Source organism: Eptesicus fuscus, chromosome 14, assembly GCF_027574615.1.
Source record: "Eptesicus fuscus isolate TK198812 chromosome 14, DD_ASM_mEF_20220401, whole genome shotgun sequence".
NCBI lineage: Eukaryota > Metazoa > Chordata > Mammalia > Chiroptera > Vespertilionidae > Eptesicus > Eptesicus fuscus.
In genome coordinates this window covers 42561374-42587898 of record NC_072486.1, presented here as the reverse complement: position 1 = coordinate 42587898, position 26525 = coordinate 42561374, and the positions used below count along the sequence as shown (strand labels likewise).

At 40.0% G+C, this 26525-nt stretch overlaps 1 protein-coding gene across 1 annotated transcript; it reads left to right on the top strand.

The window, feature by feature from the left end:
- Window positions 1–26525, top strand: SLC26A3 (solute carrier family 26 member 3). The gene is made up of 19 exons (XM_008151380.3): window positions 1–131; window positions 636–775; window positions 2163–2273; window positions 2462–2634; window positions 4185–4349; window positions 7451–7603; window positions 8041–8123; window positions 12034–12181; window positions 12293–12406; window positions 12515–12592; window positions 16113–16208; window positions 17733–17839; window positions 18706–18775; window positions 18868–18960; window positions 20623–20718; window positions 21044–21277; window positions 22846–22900; window positions 25255–25397; window positions 25978–26525. Exons 1-19 carry the CDS (start codon window positions 1–3, stop codon window positions 25999–26001), a joined length of 2214 nt encoding a protein of 737 aa, XP_008149602.2. The 3' UTR covers window positions 26002–26525.

Sequence of the window (26525 nt, the reverse complement as noted above, 5' to 3'; positions counted from 1 at the left end):
ATGATCGAACACATTGGGAATCGGTACATTGAGAACAGGCCGGTGTATTCTGCAAATGCCTTTAAGGAAGACCATAAGAAGAAACACAGATATCATAAGACATTTCTGGATCATCTCAAAGTGTGCTGTAGGTAAGATATTTTTAAAGATACTGGCATTAGAAATAAAGGAAACGCTTCCTCCTAAATTTTCAGACTTTCATTCTCTCCTTTCTGGCTCTAGCCCAGAACTTTCAGAGTCTTCTTATCTTTGGTTTCCAAACTTCCCTGCCAGAGCTGGAAAGGTCGACTCTGAAATGAACACCGTCTCAGCTCTCAACACAGTCTTTCCATATCAGAGGACTAATAGATGAGGACAGAGGCACATTCTCCATTGAAATGTAGGACAATTCAAGCTGAGGATGACAAATAAGCTCTATTACGGCTAAAGAAAAGCAGCATTTTTCTTCTTAAAAATCCTTTGGTGGTGGCCCAGGGGCAGTTGATACGGGCAAGGAGGTGACTGTTTGTGGGAAAGTTAGTGAAAGTACTAGTTTCTCCTTTAAGATATTATCGCCTTTACCAATGTTCCACCTACAATGAGGTACTGAACTTAAAGTTTGATTTTAACTGACCTGTGGCTTTCAACTTTTTCAGCTGTTCCACACAAAAGGCCAAGAGAATTGCCCTCTCTTTACTCCCCATAGCATCTTGGTTACCAGCATACCGGATAAAGGAATGGCTACTCAGTGACATTGTTTCTGGAATCAGCACAGGGCTAGTGTGTGTACTACAAGGTAAATTTTTTTTTGAGATGTAATTCATCTATCACAAAATCCATTCTTTTAATGTGTACAATTCAGTGTTTCTTGGTATATTCACAAGGTCATGCAACCACCATGTCTAATTCCAGAATATTTTCACCACCACCCCAAAAATCTCTTGCTCATTAGCAGTCACTTCCCATTCCCCCCTCCATCCATCCCCTTTGCAACAACTTTCTATCTCTATGGATTTGCCTGTTCTGGGCATTTCCTATAAATAGATTCTTCTGTATCTGGTTTCTTTCACTTCGCATAATGTTCTCAAGATTCATCCATGTTTCAGCATGTACGGCATTTCATTCCTTTTAGTGGATGAATAATATTCTATTGTATGGAAAAACCACATTTTATTTATGCACTCATGGGTTGATGAACATTTGGGTTGTTCTTGTTTCTACTTTGTGGCTATTAGGAATGATCACTGTGTACAAGGTTTTGTAGAAACAATTCTCTTGGGCGTATAACCGCTGTGTCATATGGTAAAACACTAGCAATATATGAGGGTTCAAATTTCTTCATATCCTTGTGAACACTGGTAATTGTCTGCCTTTTTTATTTTAACTGTCCTAATGAGTATAAAATGGTATCTTAGCCCAGCTGGTGTAGCTCAGTGGTTAAGCATTGACCTATGAACCAGGAGGTTACGGTTCAATTCCCAGTTAGGCACATGCCCAGGTTGTGGGCTCAATTCCCAGTAGGAGGCGTGCAGGAGGCAGCCAATCAATGATTCTCTCTCATCATTGATGTTTCTATCTCTCTCTCCCTTTCCCTTCCTCTCTGAAATAAAAATATATTTTTAAATTAAATGGTATCTCATTGTGGTTTTGGTTTGTATTTACTAAGTGACTAACAGTGGTTGAACATCTTTTCACGTGCTTATTGGAGACTTGTATGTATCTCTTTTGTGAGATATCTATTTAAATCTTTTGCACATTTTAGAATTAGGTTGTCTTTTTATTGTTGAGTTACAAGGGTCATTTGTATATTCTAGATACTAAGCCCTTATTCAAGATATGATTTGCAGATAATTTCTCCCATTTTATTGGTTGTCATTTCATTTTCTTTGAAGCACACACTTAAAATTTTTGATAAAGCCCATTTTATCTGTTTTTAATTTGATTGCTTATGCTGTCAGTGTCATTTCTAAGAAACCATTGCCTAATCCAAGATCACAAAGGTTTACAATTAGGGTTTTTCCTGAGTTTTATAGTTTTAGCTCTTATACTTACATCTTTGATACATTTGAGTTAGTAAAGTAACTTATATTTAGGGTCCACATTTAAATATTTAAAGACTCTAATGAGAACTTCTGTGATTCCCCTTGCATGAAATGTAAACCCTGATGTTTGTGTATTTACAGGTTTAGCATATGCTCTACTGGTCAACATCCCTCCAAGCTATGGGTTATATGCAGCCTTTTTCCCAATCATAACCTACTTTTTCTTGGGCACTTCTAGACACATAGCTGTGGGTAAGTGAATTTCTGGGCTAATTAATGCTCCACTGCCTTCCCTTTATGAATTTCATTAGCCACATACTATCCATTTCAAATTGTGCATAATTCAGAAGAAAAATCAGTTTCTTGTAAGAATTAGGACTGAAAGACAATTGTGCTTTAGGGAGACATTTATTCACCACAATTCACCCTCTGTTAATTAGGTCCATTTCCAGTTCTGAGTATCATGGTGGGAGCAACAGTTATGAGACTAAGCTCAATGGACAATTCAGATGCTATGGATTCTTATAATAGCTCAATGAGTAGTAACTCATCACTAGATGCCTATAAGGTGATGGTGGCCGCCACAGTCACAGTTCTTTCTGGAATCATCCAGGTGAGCACTTTCTCATATAAGCTACCCTCCCAATCTGCTTGTCCTGACCTGTACACGTTTTTCTGATTTTCCTCCTTCTTGCCACCCCTCCCCACTTTTCCATTTGATTTGTAGCCCTCCTTCCATAGCCTATAGGAAATAATTTTAAAAGGGCCACTCACCACAAACAGAGTGGAGAGGCAGATCCACATTGCAAAGATGAGCGAACGTGGGTCTAGAGAGAAAGAAAATTGGGAACAGGAAGGGGTGAGGAGTGAAATGCTGAATTCAATACAATATAGTCATTAAACATAACTACATGCAATCAATAGTGAAACTGGGAGCTTTGGAACTTTTTTCTTTATGATTCTTCAGGGACTATAATCTAGTTGGAAGGGTTTGTGGTTTCAGACTTTGAATTGTCCATTTCAAAGTTTTGGGAAAAGCTGAAGAGGTTAATGGAGGGGCCAAAAGCCTCTCTCCCAAGTAAAAATGTCATGAACTGCCTAAGTTTGTGACTAGTGATACCATTGGTTAAAATCCTTTTTTTTTTAAAGAAAGAGTCAATGTATACAAACACGTAAGTGGTGTGTCCCACTGACAAACAGCTTGGTCAGGTCTTTCTAAGACATTTCTGAACCTAGTGCCTCTGTGTGTCCACAGCTCTGGCTCCATTCCAGGGACATGAATGGAAAGGCAGGCCAAGTATCCAAGGGAAGGAAAATCCATCCATTCACCTGATTGCAAAATGCTGGTGCTTTGGGGCAATTTACCATTTTGCCCCAGTTAAAACCAAGCAATTCATATGTCCCATACACAGTTATGTAATTCCTACAAAAGTCAAGCAACTTGTTTGAGGGATTATGAATGGATGCTCATCTATGCATGCTACAGCAGCTAGAATGTGTAGCATTCTTAAAATTGCATAAGAAAATTGATGAAGGCTGATGCTAGATAAGATTCTGCTATGAAAGGATTATAGGTGTATCTTCTAAAGACACTGCACCTTGCCATAGCTGGTTTGGCTCAGTGGATAGAGCGTCAGCCTTCGGACTGAAGGGTCCCAGGTTCGATTCTGGTCAAGGGCACGTGCCTGGGTTGTGGGCTCTATACCCAGTGTGGGGCATGCAGGAGGCAGTTGATCAATGATTCTCTCTCATCATTAATGTTTCTATCTCTCTCTCCCTCTCCCTTCCTCTCTGAAATCAAGATAGATAGATAGATAGATAGATAGATAGATAGATAGATAGATGATAGATGATAGATAGATAGATAGATAGATAGATAGATAGATAGATAGATACTGCACCTTTAAAAAGGGGGGTAGATAAGCCTGTTACTTTTGGAGTGAACTAGACTTGCATGCTATTTGAACAGCATGTAACATTCCACCTTGGGGTGTGGGGTGGGGAAAGGGGAGGTGTTCCAGGAGGGAGGGACTCATGCTACTTTAAGGCTTATAAGTACAGGCTGAACCTTTACATTTTGATCATTTCAGCCGCTGATCCCTCAGGTTGCTGAGGGGTACTCCTGATCTGCACTAACAAAGGCCTTTGCCCTTCTCCTTCCAGTTGCTCCTGGGGGTTCTGCAGGTCGGGTTCCTGGTGATATATCTATCTGAATCCCTCATCAGTGGCTTCACCACAGCTGCTGCTGTTCACGTTCTGGTTTCCCAACTCAAATTTATGCTACAATTGAGTGTCCCATCACACACTGATCCTTTTTCACTTTTCAAAGTAAGTATTACTTTTGCTTAAAAAATGTTTAAATACATGTAATTCACTATCGTGTTTCTGGGAGAGCTCCGCTTTAATGCCGAGGGTCTTGCCTACAACATCCAAGAAACAAATGGGCTGTGAAATTTATTCACATTAAGAAAAAGTTAGTGACAATGAGAACAACATTGAAAACTAACCACACCTACTGTACAGCTAATGGGAACAACAGAAATAAAGTGCCACTTCTCTTATATTTGACTGTTAAGTATTATTAAAAAGAAAAAAATCTACATACATTATTAAAAGCTTTAATATTTTGTCCCAAATTTTTAAAAATTTCTCAAAATCTTATTTTGAAAGAAATGTGCTAATTGAGTGAAAATGCTTCCCCATTTCTAAAAGGCAGGTCTCATGCTTTTAGAGTTGAAGTTCTTCTTACTCTTTTATGCTTCTCTGTTTATAAAGCAAAAGGAAATTGGCCAATATGTAAATAAGACAGTGGTTCTTCCTCCTACAGAGGTTGTACTATAAAACAATATTCTTTTTTGTTTTTTAATTTTTTCCCATCACCATTTATTCCCTTATACCCTCTTCAACCTCCACCCATGTCCCTCCCTCCCATAATCACTGCACTGTTGTTAGTGTCCATGAGTTCCTCCTCTTTTTTTTTCTTATTTTGCTCAATCCCTCCACCCACCTTCATCCTCCCCCACCTCCATTCACAGTTGTCTACCTGCTCTCTATCTATGAGTCTCTTTCTATTTTGCTTGGTAACTCAATTTGTTCATTAGATTCCACATAGGAGTGAAATCATATGGTACTTGTCTTTGTCTGACTGGCTTATTTCACTTAGTATAATGATCTCCAGGTCCATTCAAAGGGTTGAAAAGGGTAAAATTTTCTTTCTTTTTACAGCCAAGTAGTATACCATTGTGTAAATGTACCATATCTGTTCTATCCATTCATCTACTGATGGGCAATTGGGCTGCTTCCAAATCTTGGCTATCCTATATAATAAAGAGCTAATATGCTAATTAGACCAGTGGGCAGGGGGTGGGGCCAGCAAGCCTGCGCTGCCAGGCCAGCCATGGTGGTTCCAGCACCCCCCCTTCCACAGAGGCGGCAAGAGAGGTGGTGGCGCAGGCCTGGTCCTGGCACTGCGCCTTCTGCAGAGGCGGCCACAGGGGAGCGGGCCCAGTCGGACATCCCCCGAGGACTCCCGGGCTGCCAGAAGGATGTCTGACTGCCAGTTTAGGCCTGAACCCCCAGGGAGCTGGCCTAAGCTGGCTGGTGGACATCCCCCGAGGGGTCCCAGACTGCGAAAGGATGCAGGCTGGGCTGAGGGACCCCTGAGTGCACGAATTTTCATGTACTGGGCCTCTAGTTGTAAATAATGCTACAATGAACATAGGGGTGCATTTACCCTTTCAAATTAGTGTTTTGGGTCTCTTTGGATAAATTCCAGAAGTAGAATTCCTGGTCATAAGGCAGTTCCATTTTTTTTTTTTTTTGAAGTAGTTTCATACTATTTTCCAACAGTGACTATACCAATCTGCATTCCCACCAACAGTGCACAAGGGTTCTCTTTACTCCACAACCTCACCAATATTTGTTGATTTATTGATGCTAGCCATTCTATTCTGACATGTGTGAGGTGATATCTAATTGGTTTTAATTTGCATTTCTCTGATGATTAGTGATGTTGAGCATCTTTTCATATGTCTACTGGCCATCTGTATGTCCTCTTTTGAGAAGTTTCTATTCAGGTCTTTGGCCCATTTTTTAATTGGATTGTTTGGTGGTGGTGTTGTTGTTTGGGTGTTGAGTTGTATAAATTCTTGATAATAATTATCCTCTTATCTGATGTATTGGTGAATATTTCTCCCATCCAATGTGTTTGTCTTTTCATTTTGTTGATGGTTTCCTTTGCTGTGCCAAAACTTTTTAATTTGATGTAATCCCGTTTATTTTTTCTTTTGTTTCCCTTCCCTGAGGAGATATAGCAAAAAAAATACTGCCACAAGAAATGCTGAGATTTTACTTCCTATGCTTTTTTTTCTAGGATTTTTATGGTTTCAAGTCTAACATTTAAGTCTTTAATCTATTTTGAGCTTATTCTTTTGTGCAATTTAAGAAAGTGGTCTAGTTTCATTTTTTTTGCACATATCTGTCAAATTTTCCCCAAACCATTTACTGAATAGACTATATTTAGCCCATTGTATGTTTTTGCCTCCTTTGTCAAATATAAAGACGTGGGTTTATTTCTGGGCACTCTATTCTGTTCAATATAGAGAACAGTAAAGATTCCTTAAAAAAACTACTAGAACTGATAAATGAATTCAGTAAAGGAATAGGATACAAAATAAATATCCAGAAATCAATTGCATTTTTATACACCAATAATGAACTACCAGAAAGGGAAACTAAAAAAAATCCCATTCACAATTGCTTCAAAAAGAATGAAATACCTAGGAATAAACTTAACCAAGGATGTAAAAGACCTGTGCTGGGAAAATTACAAGACACTGAAGAAAGAAATTGAAGAAGATACAAATTAGTGGAAGTATATACCATGTTAATGGATAGGAAGAATTTAACATCATTAAAATGTTCATACTACCCAAAACAATCTGCAAATTCAATGCAATTCCTATCAAGATACCAATTTTGTATTTCACAGTAGAACAAATATTCCAAAAATTTATATGAAACCACAAAAGACCTGGAATAGCAACAGCAGTGTTGAGAAAGAAAAACAAGGTTGAAGGAATCATGCTACCTGATATCAAACTATACTACAGGGGCATACTAATCAAAACAGTATGGTACTGCCCTGGCTGGTGTGCTCAGTGTTTAGAGCGTCGGCCTGCACACCGAAGGGTCGCAGGTTAGATTCCCCGTCAAGGGCATGTATCTGATATGGGGTGCAGGTTTGATCCCTGGCCCCAGTCAGGGTGCATGTGGGAGGCAACCAAGCAATGTATCTCTTTCACTCGCTATCAATCTATGTTAGTTCTTTTGCTTCAATGCTTATTTTTATGTATTTGGAAATAATGGAGTGTCGTAATCAAATTATACATTAATATAGTACTTGGATGTTTTTGTTTTTATAATTTTAGATACTAAATTCCATATTCACACAAATAGAGAAGACTAATATTGCAGACCTTGTGACATCCTTGATTATCCTCTTCATTTTATTTGTGGTTAAAGAGATAAATCAGCGCTACAAAGCCAAACTTCCAGTGCCCATCCCAATTGAACTCATCATGGTAATTGATCACCTTAAGACTTTCTCTCATAACTCACGAGTCTCACAGCTGTTTGTTGAAAGCCCTTCACCATCTGTAGATCAGGAGGATTTAGTGGGGCAGATGCCATCTCTGCAGTTTCTGGGCCTAATGTTTAGTACAGTTTTATCTTTGATTCAGAATTAAGAATTTCCTCTTATGGTTTTGGGTTTATTCTGTCCATTTAAGACATGGCTGGTGCGGAGGGCAAGATCTCTAGGAAGTTGATAGATCCATTTGAATTAATGCCTCAACTCTGGTGGGACATTAGAATTGCCTCAGGACTTCTTAAAAAGTAGCAAAGCCTGGGCTTGAGATTCGTATTTAAGGGGTCAAGGGATGGTTTTTGGCATTTTTTGTAAAGCAAGACTCTTAGGTATGTCTCACATTTCTAACTTGGGCAATTTGCAACTTTGCAGACTGTGATCGCAACAGGGGTATCCTATGGCTTTGATTTCCAAGGAAGGTTTAATGTGACTGTGATTGGGCAAATGCCAAATGGGTAAGTGTGTCTTTTAGGATGACCTCTCCAAGCACTCAGCAGGGGTCCTCAAACTTTTTAAACAGGGGGCCAGTTCACTGTCCCTCAGACGGTTGGAGGGCCGGACTATAGTTTAAAAAAAACTATGAACAAATTCCTATGCACACTGCACATATCTTATTTTGAAGTAAAAAAACAAAACGGCAAAAACACCCGCATATGGCCTGCGGGCCGTAGTTTGAGGACGCCTGCATTAGAGAGTAAGCAGAAGTTACTAAAGACAACCAGCTGAAGTGCATTAATCCAGGCCAGAATCCTCTCTGCATGTGGCATTTATGAGGAAGACTCCCTGCTCTCCTTCTAGGAAGGAGCCACAAAGGACATATGGGTCTGCAGTCCTTAATATCAGGAAATGTCTCCTTGCGGAAGAACTCCCAAACCAGACGAACAGGGACTCAAACACAAGTAAAAATGAAGTAGTAAAAGTAGAAAAACAGGCACTTAAACCTGCTTCTCATAAAAAAAAAAAAAAAAAGAAAGAAAGAAAACCAAATGAAACCAGATTTCCTTGTCCATAAATTACTACAAACAATATGTAGTGCTTTGTTTGTGTTACTGGAGCCAAGAGCCGACAGTTCAAAAGAGACACTGAAGGAATACCTGGCACACTGCTTGAGCAATCCAGTTAGGCACACCCTGTCCTTTCTCGTGATCAAATCCAAAACAAGGCCAGAGCAACTCCCGCCGCTGCTAAAGGATGGGAGGTCCAATTCGTATGAGGAATTTGAAAATCCATCTCCTTGGATTTATTGGATTGAGAAGAGAGATCCAAATTTGTGCTCCCTTTCCTTTTGCTGCCCTCTGGCCATAACAGCAATTTCTTTCAACTTGCTTACAATGATAGGTTGTATTCCTGTATAAAAACAAAAAACAAAAAACCATGCTTAAGGTGTACTTGAGAATTCCAGGAATCAGCATTTATATGCATTGCTGACTTAAAAACAGCCAACTTCTTTTAAAAGTGTATATATATATGGTTTCTCTCCACTCTGCAGTTTTCAAGTTATTAAATTTTAATACATTAAAGATCTTGTCAGAGGGTTTTAGAAATAAGAGATAAACTTAACATCACTGAGTTGCAATCTTAGAGACTTGACTTTGTGACTATATTTCTGATGTCAATGGACCTTTCTCCTCAGTGTGTGTGGGGTGGGGAAGGGAGGAATTCACATTTACTAATTGTTACATTCTACAGTGAGGCAGTGTAGCTCAGTAGGCAAGCTCAGGTGTTCTAGAGGCACAGTGCCTGGGGTTTCGTCCTGACTCACTTAGTGTGGCCTTGGGCTCAGGGAGCTAAGTAAATAACAGAGCCAAGAAATGAACTTAAGTCTTCGGACCACTCTGTCTGTGGTGCTTAGAGGCTAGAACAAAAGATTAATAACTGACTTCTGGTTATTTTGTTATACACTGCAAATTTTATTTATTTTTTATTTTTTTTAAATATATTTCATTGATTTTCTACAGAGAGGAAGGGAGAGGGATAGAGAGTTAGAAACATCGATGAGAGAGAAACATCGATCAGCTGCCTCTTGCACACCCCCTACTGGGGATGTACCCGCAACCAAGGTACATGCCCCTGACCGGAATCGAACCTGGGACCCTTGAGTCCGCAGGCCGACGCTCTATTCACTGAGCCAAACCGGTTTAGGCTATACACTGCAAATTTTAATTTTATCACTGATTTTAGATATATTTAATAAATAAATAATATTCCAAGATAACTTTCTGATTCATGATAGCTGCAGAATGTGAGATAATAGTACTTCTTCAAATTAGAGCTGAAAAATAATTTTAAGATGGATATTCACAAATCATTAAGAAAGAGTTGAATGGAACCTACCTAACCCACTGCCAATAAGTTTTAGATGTTTATAGGAGCTGGACATTGGAGTCAATTGCTGTTGTGTTTGAGATACTTGTACTGTTTAGAATACAATTAGTAAATATGATTTAACTGCTCTAAGTTCATGCGGCAGAAGCACAAAAGTATCCTCCGTGAGTTGAACGTTTCCCTGGCACAACATCACTCTAAATGGAAACCCTCTGTCTGCTCCAGGGGCCACAGTTGGCTCTAGCAGTTCTGTGGAGCCCGGGCAGAGTCCAAGGCCCATCTGTTTGCGAAGGGTTTTCCATGAAAGGCTATGTTATCAATGGAAAGAAGACTTTCTTACTGGCCTTGCCTCAGAATTGTGTTTCCTCAAAAGCCTCTACCCATGGATAACTAGTGGAAGCATTGTAGGTGATGCTTTGCACCTTTGCAACAATGCAAGTGGGATCTGAGATATTTTGCATGAAGCTTATGGGGATATAACTATACATTATGTTGTGCTTATACTAGCAAAATCATATCAGATGTACCACTGCCATTAGGCTGTATTTACAATCTTGTATCAAATTCAAGCAGCATTGCTTTTCAACAATAATATAACAGATTCCAAAGTTGGCAGCGATACTAAATTCTTGCTAGTCATGCTCCAAAGTGAGGCACGATTCATCCTAGATTGCATTTATTCATTCATTGGCCCCAAAATTATGGACCACCTGAGCTATGCCATGAAGACTGGTCAGTTCTGATCACAGAATAGTGGATCAGTCACAGTGTCTGCTCAGTATCTGGGGTGGGGCGTTGGCTGGGGGTGGGGAGGTATCAAGAGTCAGGGAAACACAGGGACGCTCTCCTAACCCTTGATAGTGAGGGCAGACGTGCTAGAGCAAGCATGTCAAACTCAAAGGCTAACACGGGCCAAATAAACAAGGTGTAAGTTTCTGTGGGCCACCAAAAAACAAAAGCTTCAATTTTCATAGAAACGTAGACTTATTTCAATAGAGACATGCTGAATAAAAAGGGTTGACATAAATGGGTAATTATTAACATAAAATAGAACATTTGAATAAAAATTAATATTGTTTTCTTGAACATTAACTTACCAGACACTGAATAACTGCACAAATTAATAAGCATAACACAAATAAACCTATTTTTCCTGTTCTCTGAAAGCGAAATGTTTCCTGTTGCGCACACCAAACAAGTCAGTCCAAGACTGATGACGTGGCAATCGGCTGCTAAAATATTCGCTGCTGGTATTAGTGGAGAGAAATGGTGTGCCTGCATGTAAGGCGCGTAAGGGAAATGTATGCAACACGATTATAGTAATCAGTCATTATCGAATGTTGTAGTTTGTTATTAATAACTAGAGGCCTGGTGCACAAAATTCATGCACAAGTAGGGTCCCTAGGCCTGGTCGGCAATCAGGGCCGATCTGTGGGGCTACTGGCGGGGCGATTGTGGGGTCCCTTGGCTGGCCTGGGGCCTGCGGGCTGGGGGCAGCTCCTGCATTGAGCATCTGCCCCCTGGTGGTCATTGTGCATCATAGTGACCGGTTGTTCCATTGTTCGGTCGATTTGCATATTGGGCTTTTATTTTATAGGATTATGTATAACAGGATATTGTAAAAATTAAGTTACGAAATTTTTATTACAATTTTTTTGGATGTTTCTTACGTAACATTATATTGGCTGGGCCACAAAAATAATTGTTGTGGGCCACATGGGGCCATGGGCCGAGAGTTTGACATGCTTGTGCTAGAAGGACAGGGATGAGGGGAATGGTTCAGGCACAGGGAACAGCAAATGAGAGGCTTCCAAGGTGAGAGAATGGGTGGTCCCTTTGAGAAACAAACAAACAAACAAAAAAGCTGGGTATGGGTGGAGCATAAATTCTGGGAAATTGTAGCGATTGAGCAGGAATGGAGGGAGGGGGTAGACAAGGGGCCTTGCTAAGAAATTTAGACTTTTTTCTGAGCACAAATGGATGCCATTGAAGATGTCTTAGCAGGTTGGTGACCTTCAGACTTGTTTACTTCGATTTCAGATTTGAGCCACCTATCACGTATGACTTGGAGATTATCAAAGGAACCATCGGCGACAGCTTCAGCATTGCAATCGTTGGCTTCGCAGTGGCCTTTTCGGTTGCCAGCGTTTATTCCCTCAAACACGATTATGCGATTGATGGCAATCAGGTAAGTTTACAGCCGATGCTGGGTCTAATTCAGCATCTTTAAACAATGTTTCATGTTCGCAATATCCATGGCGCTGCTCCTGATGAAGATCCCTTCTCGTTCTCTCGTCAGGAGTTAATAGCCTTGGGAGTGAGTAACATATTCACTGGATCATTCAAAGGATTTGCCGCAAGTACCGCCCTCTCCAGATCTGCAATTCAAGAAAGTACTGGAGGCAAAACGCAGGTATTTCTGGACCTTTGCGTGGAAGGCCATCCTAGCTTAGTCCCCGGGGAATGCCGGACCGGGGGGGAAAAAGTTGATTTCGTGGTGGGAATGTTTTCATCTACACAGATTGCTGGGATTCTCTCTGCTCTCATCGTGCTGATTTTCATTGAAAACCTGGGATTTCTTCTGGCGCCACTACAAAAGGTACCAACCCTCCCTCCTTGGATGCTATCTCTCTCCTTTGGGTGATGGATCAAGGACCCTGGTTCCTAAACTCTAGAAACATAAACCAAACGGGAAAACGAGTAACTGCAAACTCTCAAGCACTCTTCTCAGCCAATACTCTGCGGGCCATAAATGTTTCTTTTTCCCCTGGTAGCATTTTGCGAATGCTAGGAATGCACATGCCCAAGACACCCTATCTCCTCTCCTCTTCCCATGTTCGTAGCCCGGAATATACTTGATGTTTAGACAGAAAGACACCCTGGCACAGCAGCTTCAATAGGAATTGACTGAGGTGAAGGTTTTCTTAAAGGCTGAGGTAATCAGGGCGTCGATCTAAGTCAGAGAATGGTGCTGCCAGCCACACCACCTGTTCTTAGGCATCCGCCCTGCAGCTCCCAGGGTTTGGTTTGACTCCAAGACCAACGCAGTCAGATTGCAGGTTGGGAGCAAACAGCCAAATGCACTGGGGCGTGTGCCTCACGCTCCTCTGCCCAGCTCTCCTGAACTGTAATTTTTGAGGCTTTCGCTGGAGGCTTTGTAAACTACTGCAGCGCCCAGATGGAAAACTTAACGGCCGACTCCGGAAAGCATGGGCTCTCTAGGAGGCCAGACAGTGGTAAATACGCAGCTCTTTATGGTGTGGATGGGTTCTGAGGGAGAGTATGGCGCACTGGCTCTCGAGTCCTGTAGACCTGCTTCTAATCCTGGCTCGGCCACTTGTTGTCTGTGTGCTTTGGGGCAAATTACTTAACTTCTCTCAACCTCAAGTTCCCCCAAAAATATCCTCGTGTGAGGATTAACAAAAATGCTAAATGAATAAATAAATAAATGCACACACAGCCCCCTGCATAGAGAATTCTGCCCTGCGGTGCTTCTTCCGGGTGCGTTCTTGGGCTCTCCCTCACCCACATCAACTCGGAGGATTAAAGAAACAATTGCCACATAAAATCATAGCTCTCCAGCGAATACACAATGCCCAAAGACATTGTCCAGGATTAATCAAAACTCCTGCTATCAAGGATTCACGTGGCAAGTTCTTAGACCATCGTGTCTGTAATGTCCTTGTTTCACCCGAGTAGCTGCTTTGCTTCTTTGTATCACAGGAGGACAAAAGAACCCACAGTGACAGCTAATAATCAATATTTCTTGGGTGCTTACTAAGTATCGGCAGAATTTTTATGCATTTTACATGTATTTCATCCTTTTTTTTTCTGGAAATTCTATGTATTTTATTTGTATTTTAATCCACTGATATATGAATTTCTTGGGTACATGTTTTTGACTTTTCTTAGAATTTATTTCTTTAGTTGGAGATATGAGTCAGCACTGTCATCCTTTCTGGTTTAATAATGAAAAATGTTAAGGTATGAATGGTTGTAATTTGAATTATATCAGTTCACATAGGTAAAGTTTTATTGTAATTACCTTATTAATATTAAAACTACATTTCTGATATCTAATCTCCATAAGCAGCTATAAAATTTGACTACAGATTAGGTTAACAAAAAAGACTATCTCAATCATTCCAAAGGGCAGACATAGTGTTTTTCTCTGGATTTATTCTCTGTACAGAAAAGTAAAACATTAAGTTGATTAACAAAATTAGAAAATAAACCAACTTTCAAATTTTTTATTTATTTTTTTTGTTTTTTTTTTTTTTTGCTTTAATTATTAAGGTGTTACATATGTGTCCTTATTCCCCCATTACCCCCCATCCTCCCCACTCATGCCCTCACCCCCCTGTTGTCTGTGTCCATTGGTTAGGCTTATATGCATGCATAAAAGTCCTTTGGTTGATCTCTCCCCCTTACCCCGCCCTTTACCCTACCTTCCCTCTGAGGTTTGACGGTCTGATCGATGTTTCTCTGTCTCTGGATCTGTTTTTACCAATTACACTGTGGATACCAGATAAAATTTCCCTCTACAGCTCCTCAATGCTCTGCAGGCTTTATTATTTAAGGGCTCTATTGTGGGTGTAATTCATTTCAGATGGTTTTTCCTTGGAATTCTGTCCAGGTGGGAAATAATGCCTAATGAATAGAAAACTTCTGCAGGTGGCACTGGACATGCTTAATGCTAAAGTCCCCCCCGCCCCCGCCCCAAAAAAAGCATGAAGCTTATTATAGAGAGTCTTATGGAGCCCTCCCCCAGCTACGATGGTGATGACATCTTTTTTTCCTTAAATATATCTTTATTGATTTCAGAGAGGAAGGGAGAAGGAGAGATAGAAACATCAATGATGAGAGAGAACCATTGATTGGCTGCCTCCTGCACGCCCCACACAGGAGCTCAAGCCCACAACTCAGGCATGTGTCCTAACCGGGAATCAAACCATGACCTCCTGGTTGGTAGGTCGACGTCAGCATGCAAATTCCATAGCCCATTCGGAATGGAACAGCTTGGATTGGGGGTGAGGACTAGGGGCACACATCTACCATTGTGTTAAAATGTAAATAAGAGTCCGACCAGCATGGCTCAGTGGTTGAGCGTCGTCGACCTATGAACCAGGAGGTCACGGTTCGATTCCCGATCAGGGCACATGCCCGGGTTGCAGGCTCAATCCCCAGTGGGGGGGGTGCAGGAGGCAGCTGAGCAATGATTCTCTCTCATCATAGATATTTCTATATCTCTCTCCCTTCCTCTCTGAAATCAATAAAATATATGTAAAGAAAAATCTAAATAAGAAAGGGAGCAAACTTGGCTAGTCAGCATTTTTCACCTTAACTGGCATCATTCCCCCTAAGACGAGTGATCTCACTCGGGCATGTGAAGGAAGAATCAGGAGCCTGAAGGGCTGCTGTAGCAGAGCTGAGTTTTCTACCCAGATCTCTTAGCAAATCTACTATTCAGTGGTATCTACATCAGGACTGTTTAAAGAGGCTGTGCTCCTGGGTGGTTAGTACTGGCTTTGGAAATAGTAATTCATTAGCTCATCCGCTCGCTCACTGAGTAATTATGAAGCCTCTCCTGGATATATTCACCATGGTCGGTTCTGGGGATACAGCAGGGAACATGAGAGATGTGGCACACGCTGTTCCAGAGAGTCTGCCTCAAAGAGTTGTTCACCTCTGCAACCTTCAGCTTCCTATTTCAAAATGGCATGATTGCTGAGCATCGTCAAAGTTGCGAATTCTTATCCCAGGACCTCAAGCTCCCCAAACTTGTTTTTAAACAGAGAGCCACCCCCTGTCCCACCTTCCATAAATAGACACACAGTCGCCTCTCTCTGATGGAGAAGAATTTATATCCGTCATAGGTCTTAGGCCCTGCCTTTCTCTGTGCCAAGGAATAGGCCAGGAGGTGCTGTCAGGTCATCGATACCACTGTCACTGTGGCGGGGGAGGTCTGGTGTGTCTTGCATGGCACTGCACACAGGACAAGGGTGTACACGTTGCTTTGAGGCCCTCTAAAGGACTCACTTATCTACAGCCTTCACCTTTGCTTCTGTGTGGCTGATTTAGTTATCTGAAAGTACATCTGCAGTTTATGTCTCTCACAGTCTGTCCTGGCAGCTCTGGCACTTGGAAACTTAAAGGGGATGCTGATGCAGTTTACAGAAATACGAAGACTGTGGCGAAAGGATAAGTATGATTGTGTGAGTAGAGGCAACAACGGCACTTGAGAGGAAAATCAGGATGGCGCTTGACGCTGATGTAAAATGCCCATTTACATTGTAAACTCTGAGAAACTGTGTTCCTATAGACCTGTTACAATGACTTCAGTTTGCTTTATTTGCTATCTTTGAACAGCCTCCTCTAGTGATCATTCTCTGGGATTTTAATTTAAAAGGATGAGCTTCTTGCAGGTAGGAAATGCTCCAGGGAACACTAGTAGATAACTTCCTCCGATCTGCCCTAAAAACCCCTGCAGTCCTCCCACATGCCACAAAAACTCTCCGAAATTCAGGGTACGCATTGCTTTTGTGCCTCGTCACATCATATGTTAGTTACCAGAGGATCGTGAAACACTTAAATTCTGAACATTCCTTTGGGAAGCGCTCGATAAAAGCTCCCCTTGCTCTCGGCACGCCTTGTTGTGAGAAGCAGAGTCCATAATTCTATCAGGGTCAAAGTCTGTGGCACAAGAACGCTTAACATATCCTGTAGCACTTTACAAGCAAGAAGTAATAAACTACACCTGGTTTACTTTTTTTTTTTTTTTTTTTTTTTTTTAGCTGATCTCCTCTGTATCGTTCCAATTTTAGTATATGTGCTAACGAAGCAAGCACTACACTTGGTGTACTTTTGTTCCGGCTAGATAATTGTTGGGGATTTTCACAGCCCTTTGGCATACTGATTCTTTTTTTTTTTTTTCTTTATTGATTTAAGAGAGGAAGGGAGAGAGAGATAAAAACATCAATGATGAGAGAGAATAATTGGTCCGCTGCCTCCTGCACACCCCACACTAGGGATCGAGCCCACAACTTGGGCTTGTGCCCTGACAGGGAATCGAACCGTGATCTCCTGGTTCATAGGTCGACGCTCAACCACTGAGCCACGCCAGCTGGGCCATACTGAGATTCTTGGAGAGATCATCACTATTAATAAAATCAGCAGACCAAAAGTATAATATACCCAGTAATCTGCTAATTTTAAGGAACAGCCGCTGGTTCTGGAATTTTAGCTGTGACTGATAGACTCAGTCACTTCCTTGACCAGGCCAGGGATGGGATTAGCAACGGATACACTCTCTTTGGATTTTTTAAAAAATATCTGCTTGTGTTTCTGTGGCTCAGAACCTGAGCCAGTAGACATGACCTCTGGAGGCAGGTCCCTTCTCCTGTATACTTCCAGCTTCTTCTGTGTTCCCTGGAAGTTCATGCTTTCTCATAGCAATGAACCTCACACAGTGGTCGGCAAACTCATTAGTCAACAGAGCCAAATATCAACAGTACAACGATTGAAATTTCTTTTGAGAGCCAAATTTTTTAAACTTAAACTATATAGGTAGGTACATTGTTATTAACTTAATTAGGGTACTCCTATTGCTAAAAACTCAAGGAGCCAAAGAGCCGCATGTGGCTCGCGAGCCGTGGTTTGCCGACCCCTGACCTAACAACATTGTACTTGAATCAGAGTCCATTGTAGTGTATGGTGTACATGTTGCCTTCCTTTTGCAGCTCATTTGGATCGTGACCTTCATCTTTGTCACTGTCCTGGGACTTGCGTTAGGCCTGGCAGCTAGTGTGGCGTTTCAGCTTCTGACCATCGTGTTCAGGACCCAATTGTGAGTGATTGCCACACTCTGGATCCTTGCAGACTTTGGCCTGACAGTGTCGGAAGAAAAAAACATTTGTCGCTGATTAAAGGGAAAGTGGTTTAATGGATAGGTGTGCAAATCTATCAAGACTGGCCAGTCTGTTCTTCCTCAGGTTGCTCACCCCAAAGGGCAATAGAACGGCTGTTAGATTGTACTCCCACCTGAAAAACATGGAGCTGAACTAAGAGAATTTCTGAAAGGCCCCGCTCATCCTAGAATTCCACAAAAACAACAACACTTTGAATGATTGATTCTTAAGGGTCATCCAGTCCAAACATCTTTTTTATTCCACTCAGCCTAAGTTGGATTATATGGTGACAGAGATATAAGACTTCTTAGCAGCTAAGGAGTTCTAGATCACAGTGTTATCATAGTTAAAGTTAATCCTTGACTGATGGAATGCATTTATATTGCAATGTTCCTGCATTCATTGACTCATTTATATTTTCATTCATTTCTTGGGGACTCAGCAAACATAGAGACAAACTGAGTGGTCATAAGCAAATCATCCTACTTCCCCATGTCCACATTATACAACTGGGTAAACATATCTGTCTTTTTCACCAAATAACTGTGATATTCAGAATCAAAAACAGCAAACACAAATAGAAGCTCTTTGTAAACTGGAATATGGTAGGTGGGAGGTACTGTCTTAGTAGCGCGGCAGAATAAGGAAAACAAGGTGTTGGCTCTCCATGGTCTCTAAGGGAAAAGTGAATCTTTTACATTTTTAAAATGAGCATGCTTTGGTATGCTAGCAAAACATCAATGTTAGCCTTCTCGGCCTCCCAAATATGTATGCATGATGTATGTGGTATTCATTTTCCCTACAGTCCGAAATGCAGCACACTGGCTAGTGTTGGAAGGAGCAACATCTACAAGAATAAGAAAGATTACTCTGATGTAAGGAAGATTCATTTTTTTACTTTGATTTGCTAAATTATATTACTATGAATCCACTGGGCACCATCTAATATTACTTCTCTGCCTTACAGATTTATGAACCAGAAGGAGTGAAAATTTTCAGATGTCCATCTCCTATTTACTTTGCAAACATTAATTTCTTTAAGCAGAAACTTATTGATGCTGTAAGTTTAGGGGTTATTAATTTTTTTGTAATTCCACCAAATATCTAGAAATGAAATGTTTGTTTTGTAACAAGAGAAGGTCATTGACTTCACCTATGTTGAGGCTGGGTTTTGTTAGTGTTTTTGTATCCCATGTCTTAGAGCAAGTGGAAAACTGCCTTGTAAAGGGCCTATTAATATGTTGGAAAATAAGATTCTTTGAACAACTTCCAATATACAGTCACCTTTTATTAAATTCTGATGTAGAGTAAAAAGATCACAATGAGATTTGGGGCTACTGGTTTTTCATAGATATTGTCCTACAGACTTTCCTGAGGAAACAACTTCAGAAAGAGAAAAAGAGTGATATTTAGTATTTGGCTGTATCAATAAAGAGATTCAGAATAACAAACAAATATTTATAATATAAATGAAATTAATAAATATAACATAAATGAATATTTAACATGATATAACAGCTGAGTATCCCTGGTGGCCTGGAGAGAAGATGACAAAGAAGCAGTCTTTAAGGTTAAGAAACAAAAGCTCAGCATTTACTCTTGAACCTGCCTTTTGATCTACTCTGTACTTTGCATAGAGTTTCTGCCTTGGCCCTCACAATTATTACTAAACTAGAGGCCTGATGCACGAAATTCGTGCAAGGGGCTCCAAGGGCTGAGGCAGCAGCCCCAGCTGCTGCCCCGGCCCCCACAGCAGTAGCCCTGGAAGGACGTCCAGTCTAATTAGCATATTACCCTTTTATTATTATAGATTGGTGCGCATCAAATATTTTTCTACACATTTTTTACAATACTGGATCATATTGTGTATATGGCTTTATATACTGTCCTTTTCATTTAATCTAATATCTTCCCATCTAACTACATTTTTTGTCAACTTTTTTTAAAATTACATAATTTGACTCTCCTTAACTATTCTCTGGAGCTATATGTTGCCACAATAAAAACACATTTGTTTTGAAAAGGGGAAAATGGAGGTTATCCTCTGGTTATTATAAAATAATAAAATTATAAGATAAATAAATTATAAAATTTCATAATAATAGATATTATAAAATGTAATCATATACTTTTAAAAATATATTTTATTGATTTTTTACAGAGAGGAAGGGAGAGGGATAGAGAGTTAGAAACATCAATGAGAGAGAAACATCGATCAGCTGCTTCCTGCACACACCCTACTGGGGATGTGCCCACAACCAAGGTACATGCCCTTGACTGGAATCGAACCTGGGACTCTTCAGTCCTCAGTCTGGTGCTCTATCCAGTTAGGGCATATACATTTTAATAGAATAAATTATATAGAAGTAGAATACTAGTTAGATGCCACCCATATTCAATAAATAGAAAATTAAAAAAAAAAATCCTTTAAGTGTTGTGTGGACCAAAAATACAGATTCAAATTAGAGTTTAGACCCATTCATGGATCATTTATGGACATATCCTGGATGGTACACAGGTTTTTAAACATTAATCATTGCATACAGGCTGAGCAGACCATCAGTCTGACACAATGCTCTCACTGATGTTGTTTGAACCACTTACATTTTATTAATAATATATGTCTCAATTCCTTAACCTACCCTACTTAAAATCATTAGAAATATGCTATATAAGTAGCAAAATATTCAATACTGTTGTAATACGACAATGGGTTTTTCAGGTTGGCTTTAGTCCACTTCGAATTCTACGCAAGCGCAATAAAGCTTTGAAGAAAATCCGAAAACTGCAGAAGCAAGGCCTGCTACAAGTGACACCAGTAAGTTTCTTGACCGCATTTCTGTGTATTATAGCTAAAAGCTCAGTAAAATATAGGTCAAGATGTCGGTTCCATTTTTTTTACATAAAATGCCAGATAAACAAGGTATTTCATGTGTCAATTAATGTGGTAATAGTATCTTTGAGGCTCTACTTAAAATTTTATTCTCCTAGGACAATTTTTATTATTCAAAGAAAAGAGTTTACAATCTCATTTGCTTGACCCAACTTTAAATCTGTGCTTCAGCAAGTCCCTGGCTATCTTTGACACACAGAATGTATTTCTTGGTCAGAATTTCCATGCATATTACTATCCTCTCTTGCAGAAAGGATTTATATGCACTGTTGATGGCTTGAAAGATTCCGATGAGGAGCTGGACAACAACCAAGTAGAAGAACTGAACCAGCCAATCAATACCACAGACCTGCCCTTCCAGATAGACTGGAATGCTAATCTTCCTCTCAACATTGCGGTCCCTAAAATTGAACTGCATAGCCTCATCCTGGATTTTTCAGCGGTGTCATTTCTTGATGTTTCTTCAATGAGGGGTCTCAAAGCGGTAATTTCTTTTTTCTTAATGGAAATAACCAATCAGTGACTTAAGGTGAAAAATTGTATTTGTGGAAGGATGCTCCTTTAGACTTACACATTAAATAGAAGTAAATTATAATCTTAGAACATTCATGGAGGGAGTGGGATGGAGGGTGGGGCACGTTCAGTGAACTCTTTAAGAGTGCATGTCCCATGAGACTGGCATAACATTTTGAAGTCAACCAAACCTACATTTCTAATCTATGTTGAACCTGCTAGGAGACGACTCTGCTCTCACACCTATGAAATTTCAGGCCTGTGGCACCTTCCAATCCTTATGGACATTGGATCTAAATTGTCCTAAAATACAGAAGATTTGAAAAGTTCTTGGGAACAAATGAGATAGGGGCTCCGTTGGTATTGATCTGCATTCGTTATAAGCTGGTGGAATTTCACTTGGCTGAATAGCAATCTGTTTTTTAAAAAGGAGATAAGTGAAAGAATAAATATGGCAAGTGATTTGGGATTTAAAAGCGGGACTGGAACCATCAGGTTGCTCTCTGTTTTCTTTCCACTGTTTTGTGGGCATTTCTAAAATAAGTTAGTTTCTAACAGAATTGCAGAAATAGGTAAAGAAAATTTAAGAAATTCCACATTTCCCTCTTCTTTTGCGTGATTTTTCACAAAAATCTGCCTACATAAGAACAGAGCTAAGCTCTATTAAGGAGGGTGAACTGCAGAAAAATTAGAAAATAGGAAAATTTCATTTTGTTCAAACTTTTCTTAAAAAAATCTTAAGTCTTCAGACTGCTTGCTTTTTGTTTTCTTTTTGTGTGTGTGTTTGTTTGTGTCAGCTTTGGAGGAAAAAATACGCACACATCATATTGATTTTTTTTTTATCCTAGCATATTGATTTTTTTTTTTTTTTTTAGGATGGCACAAAGGACAGGAACTCTGCCTTACATTTCATTAAAGCCCAACTTTTTAGCTCAGTGTCTCATAGATCAACCGTATACGCTACTTCTCTCGCCTTATATGATCTTAATGATATCTCTACTGGTATTTGCTCTTAGCCTAGAGACCAAGAAATTGAGTAAAGATTGTTGGTGCTGGGCACATCTAGTCACTGTGGACAGGAATAATGAACAACTTATGAGTCCCAGGGCTTTCTTATGTGTGTTATATAGAAAGCTCTAGCTGATACCATCTCATAGAAAAAAAGAAAACTTTTAAAATTAGGGAATGACATCAGCATCGTGGTGTATTGAAAAGACTCCTTTGTTTCTCCCTAAATTTAAAATTAAATCAGAGTTTACCTGGTGAGTTAAAGCAGAACAGTTCCCCATCACACTTCCCAGAAGAATGATCACTTTTAACTTCCTCCTTCTGGGGAGAATTCTTTCCTTTGGGATTTATCTCTTTCTGTCACAGAACCTTGTTTTGAACTTGAGTGTCTCTTGACACTATTCTCTCTTTTCAAAATGTAACAGGTTCTGAAAGCATTATGTCACCCATACACTATAATTATGACAGTTTTCTTTACATTTCTGACAAGTGAAACTGTTCCCCAAGGAAGATCTATTTTCTTTTTAACAGATTTTGCAAGATTTCATCAGGATCAAGGTAGATGTGTATATTGTTGGAGCTGATGGTAAGTTGTTTTATTTTTAAATTCCGACAATCACTTCAGGTTCATTGCCAACTCTCGATCTCTCCAAGAACAGCTATTTTTTTGTGATCACCAAGAAGGAAGTCTAATTTTTAGCTGAGCCTATAGAAATCCCTCTGGAAATAGCATCTTTACGTTTCAGGTCTGTCAATATGTAATTAACTTTGCAATTTGAATCTTAGTTTAATAGGCAGCAAAAAAAAAAAAAAACAAACAAAACAAAGAAGTGGCTATGTAACCATTTTTTACTCTACTCTTCCTTGAAAAGTAGATTTGTTTTCTCTTTTCTTGCCTCCCTTGATTCCACAGCCCATAATAACCTGGTTTCTGCTTCACCTCACTGATGAGGTCATCAGTAATCCAGGTTGTCAAGATCAACTGCCTCCCTCCTAGCTTCATTCTCATGGAGTTTACTTTAGCATTTGGCCCTTTCTTTAGCATTTGTCTTTTCTTTTCTTTTTTTAACTTGATTTCAGAGAGGAAAGAAGAGGATGAGGGAGAGCTAGAAACATCAATGATGAGAGAGAATCATTATCAGCTGCCTCCTGCACACCCCACACTGGGGATCAAACCCGCAACCTGAGCATGTACCCTGGCGGAATCAAACCATGACTTCCTGGTTCATAGATCGATGCTCAACCACTGAGCCATGCCGGCCGGGCAGCATTTGTCTTTGAAACTCTGTCCATGACTTCTGCAAGACCCTTCTCCTGATTCACTTCTCACCACTCTCAGAGGGCCTCAGTGTCTGACACTGGCTCCTCTCCCACTCTTGACAGCCAGTCTTTCCCAGGCTTCACCCTTAACCCTATAGTCTAATTCCATGAACTCTTTCAGGTCAATCTTTTACATGCTATGACTGCAAGTGTATCTTGTTAATGAATTCCCAAACTAGACTTCCAGCCCAGACCTTTCTTCTGAGCTACAGATCCATGTATGCAATTGTGCAAAACTAAATACATTATCCTCCTTCCCAAAACCACTCCTTCTCTTCCTATCTCAGTCACTCCCTGGATCCACCTTTAATTTCTCCTCCTCCCCTTCCCTCTGCATTCAGTGAATCACCTGTAGGTAACTCCTCTTGAACCAGTCTCTTGCTTTCCACTTCCACAACCTCAGTCCACACCTCTATCATTTCTCATATAGGCCCTAGGAAAGAAGTTTCTAGCTAGTGTCCTGTCTCTAAAACATTCTCCTACCCCATTTTCTGACTAGAAAGCTCTTTCATGGCCCTAGCCTGTTTGGCTCAGTGGATAGAGCATTGGCCTTCAAACTGAAGGGTCCTGGGTTTGATTCTGGTCAAGGACATGTATGTTGGTTGTAGGCTCCATTCCCAGCCCTGGTTGGGGTGCATGCAGAAGGCAACCAATCGATATGTCTCTCTCACATTGATGTTTATCTCTCTCTGTCTTTCCCTCTCCCTTCCTTCCACTCTCTCTAAAAATCAATGGAAAAATATCCTCCAGTGAGGATTAACAACAACAAAGAATTTATCCCTCAGGCCCTGGCCGACATTGCTCAGTGGTTAGAGCATTGACCGGCACATGAAGGGTCATGGGTTTGATTTCCAGTCAAGGGCACGTACCTGGGTTGCAGGTTGATCCCCAGTGCATATGAGGAGGTGATGTGGGGTGATCAGAAAAGATGTTTTCTGATGGAACCCAGCGGCTTTGGGAAAATGGGCTATAGCAAGTAACTGGTAAGTAATAGGTCTGGCCATCCGAACTAAAGAATATCATTGGTCCGTAAGCAGATGCTCTATTTTAGCAGAATCCCAATTTGTAAAAATAAGCCACACTTGATGCATCAATCATTTACTGGGAAGATTAACTCACTAGGCTCCTGCCTAAAAGAAAGTGGATTAATTTTCTTCAAAGAACTACTAAAAGTTTTTCTAATTTGTTGTTGTTGTTGTTAATTCTCACCCTAGGATTTTTTTCCCCCATTGATTTTTAGAGAGAGTGAAAGGGAGGGGGAGAGAGAGAGAGAGAGGAACATCAATGTGAGAGAGACACATCAATTGAGCCTGCAACCGAGACCAGAATCGAACCTGTGACCCTTCAGTCCATAGGCTGACGTTCTAACCACTGAGAAAAACCGGCTAGGGCAGTTTTACTCATTTGAACCTTTTCCTTCAGTCTTCTTACCTTAGGGCATTAAATATATACTTTTATTAGAGAGGTATCCTCTAGTTCCAGAAGACACTGTACTGATGGTACGCTGGCATCATACCAATGCAAACCCCAAACACTTAACCAAACACCTATGAAATGTAAGTAAAGTTTAAAATTAATTTACACTAAAATTTAAAATTATTCTTTCTTCTCTCTCTTCAGATGATTTCATTGAGAAGCTTGTACGGTGTGAGTTTTTTGATGATGAAGTCAAGGACTCAATATTCTTCTTAACAATCCATGATGCTGTTTTGCATATTTTGATGAAAAAGGATTACAGTACTTCAAAGTTTAATTTCAATCAGGTACCAGCTCTTGGTGAATTTGACGTTTGTCTAACCAATCAGAGAGCCTCACCAGCAACCCTCTGCCCAGTAGCTGGATTGAGAATTGACACCAAGTTTTCGAGGGTAAAGTATAGGAACAGAATTTAAACCTGAGGCCTGATCAAAGCTTTAGAACCAACGTCAGCTCCCTGCATTATAGACAGGGGTTGGCCTCCAGGGGTGATTTATGTAAAAGCTGAGTGTGCTTGGCCAACAAACACACATAGCCCCTTGGAGTTTGTGTGTCCCCTGAAACAAATGTGAAGAAATACATTTACAAGTTGTATTGTTACTTTAAGTTACATCAGGCCTTTGAAAGATACTTACGTTACAACCTGGTGTCACATGTTTTTTTATGTTAACCAAGTAGCAATGAAAGGTTATTAAAATTCAAGACAAAAAATGTGATGATTCTGTCAAATTCTAGCTCTAATCCTAACCCTAATTTTATCAGATTGACTACATTTTAAATACAAGACCTGATTATTGAAAGGTATAGAACTTAAGTTTTAAAAACAAAAAACAAAAACAAAAACAAGAACTTTCTGTCTTCTTCCAGGTACCAGTTGAAACGAAATTCTAATCAAAATATGATCCAGAGGGCTACTCATCTGACCGTCACACACAGAACAACTTTATACCCAGAAAGTTATTGATGTATTCATACATTGTATGAAGAATATTGTTATTTGACACTATTATGTTTCAAACTTTGGAACAAGATTGTTCTACCTTGGTATATTTTTCACATATGTAGTATAAAATTATGTAAATACTCTTAATTTTATAAGCTTGTAGATTTATCAAAGGAAGAAAATTTTTGTGTTTATATGTATTTTTGTAGCACTGACAGATTTCTATCCAAATCACTACTTTCATGCATGTTTTATTACACCACTGCTTTGAATCTTGTAATTTATACTGTTCATACAGTATGTAATTAATACAGCTCCACTTTAAAAAAATCCATTTGTACAGTAGGTGTGCCGTTTTATTAAATTTCTTGTTTGCTTTCTGAAATACCCTTGCTGCGAGCCCCCTTTATAATGGTCTGGCTGGAAGCTTGCTACATGAGAATCTTCTAAACCCCCTGTAATGAAACTTCTT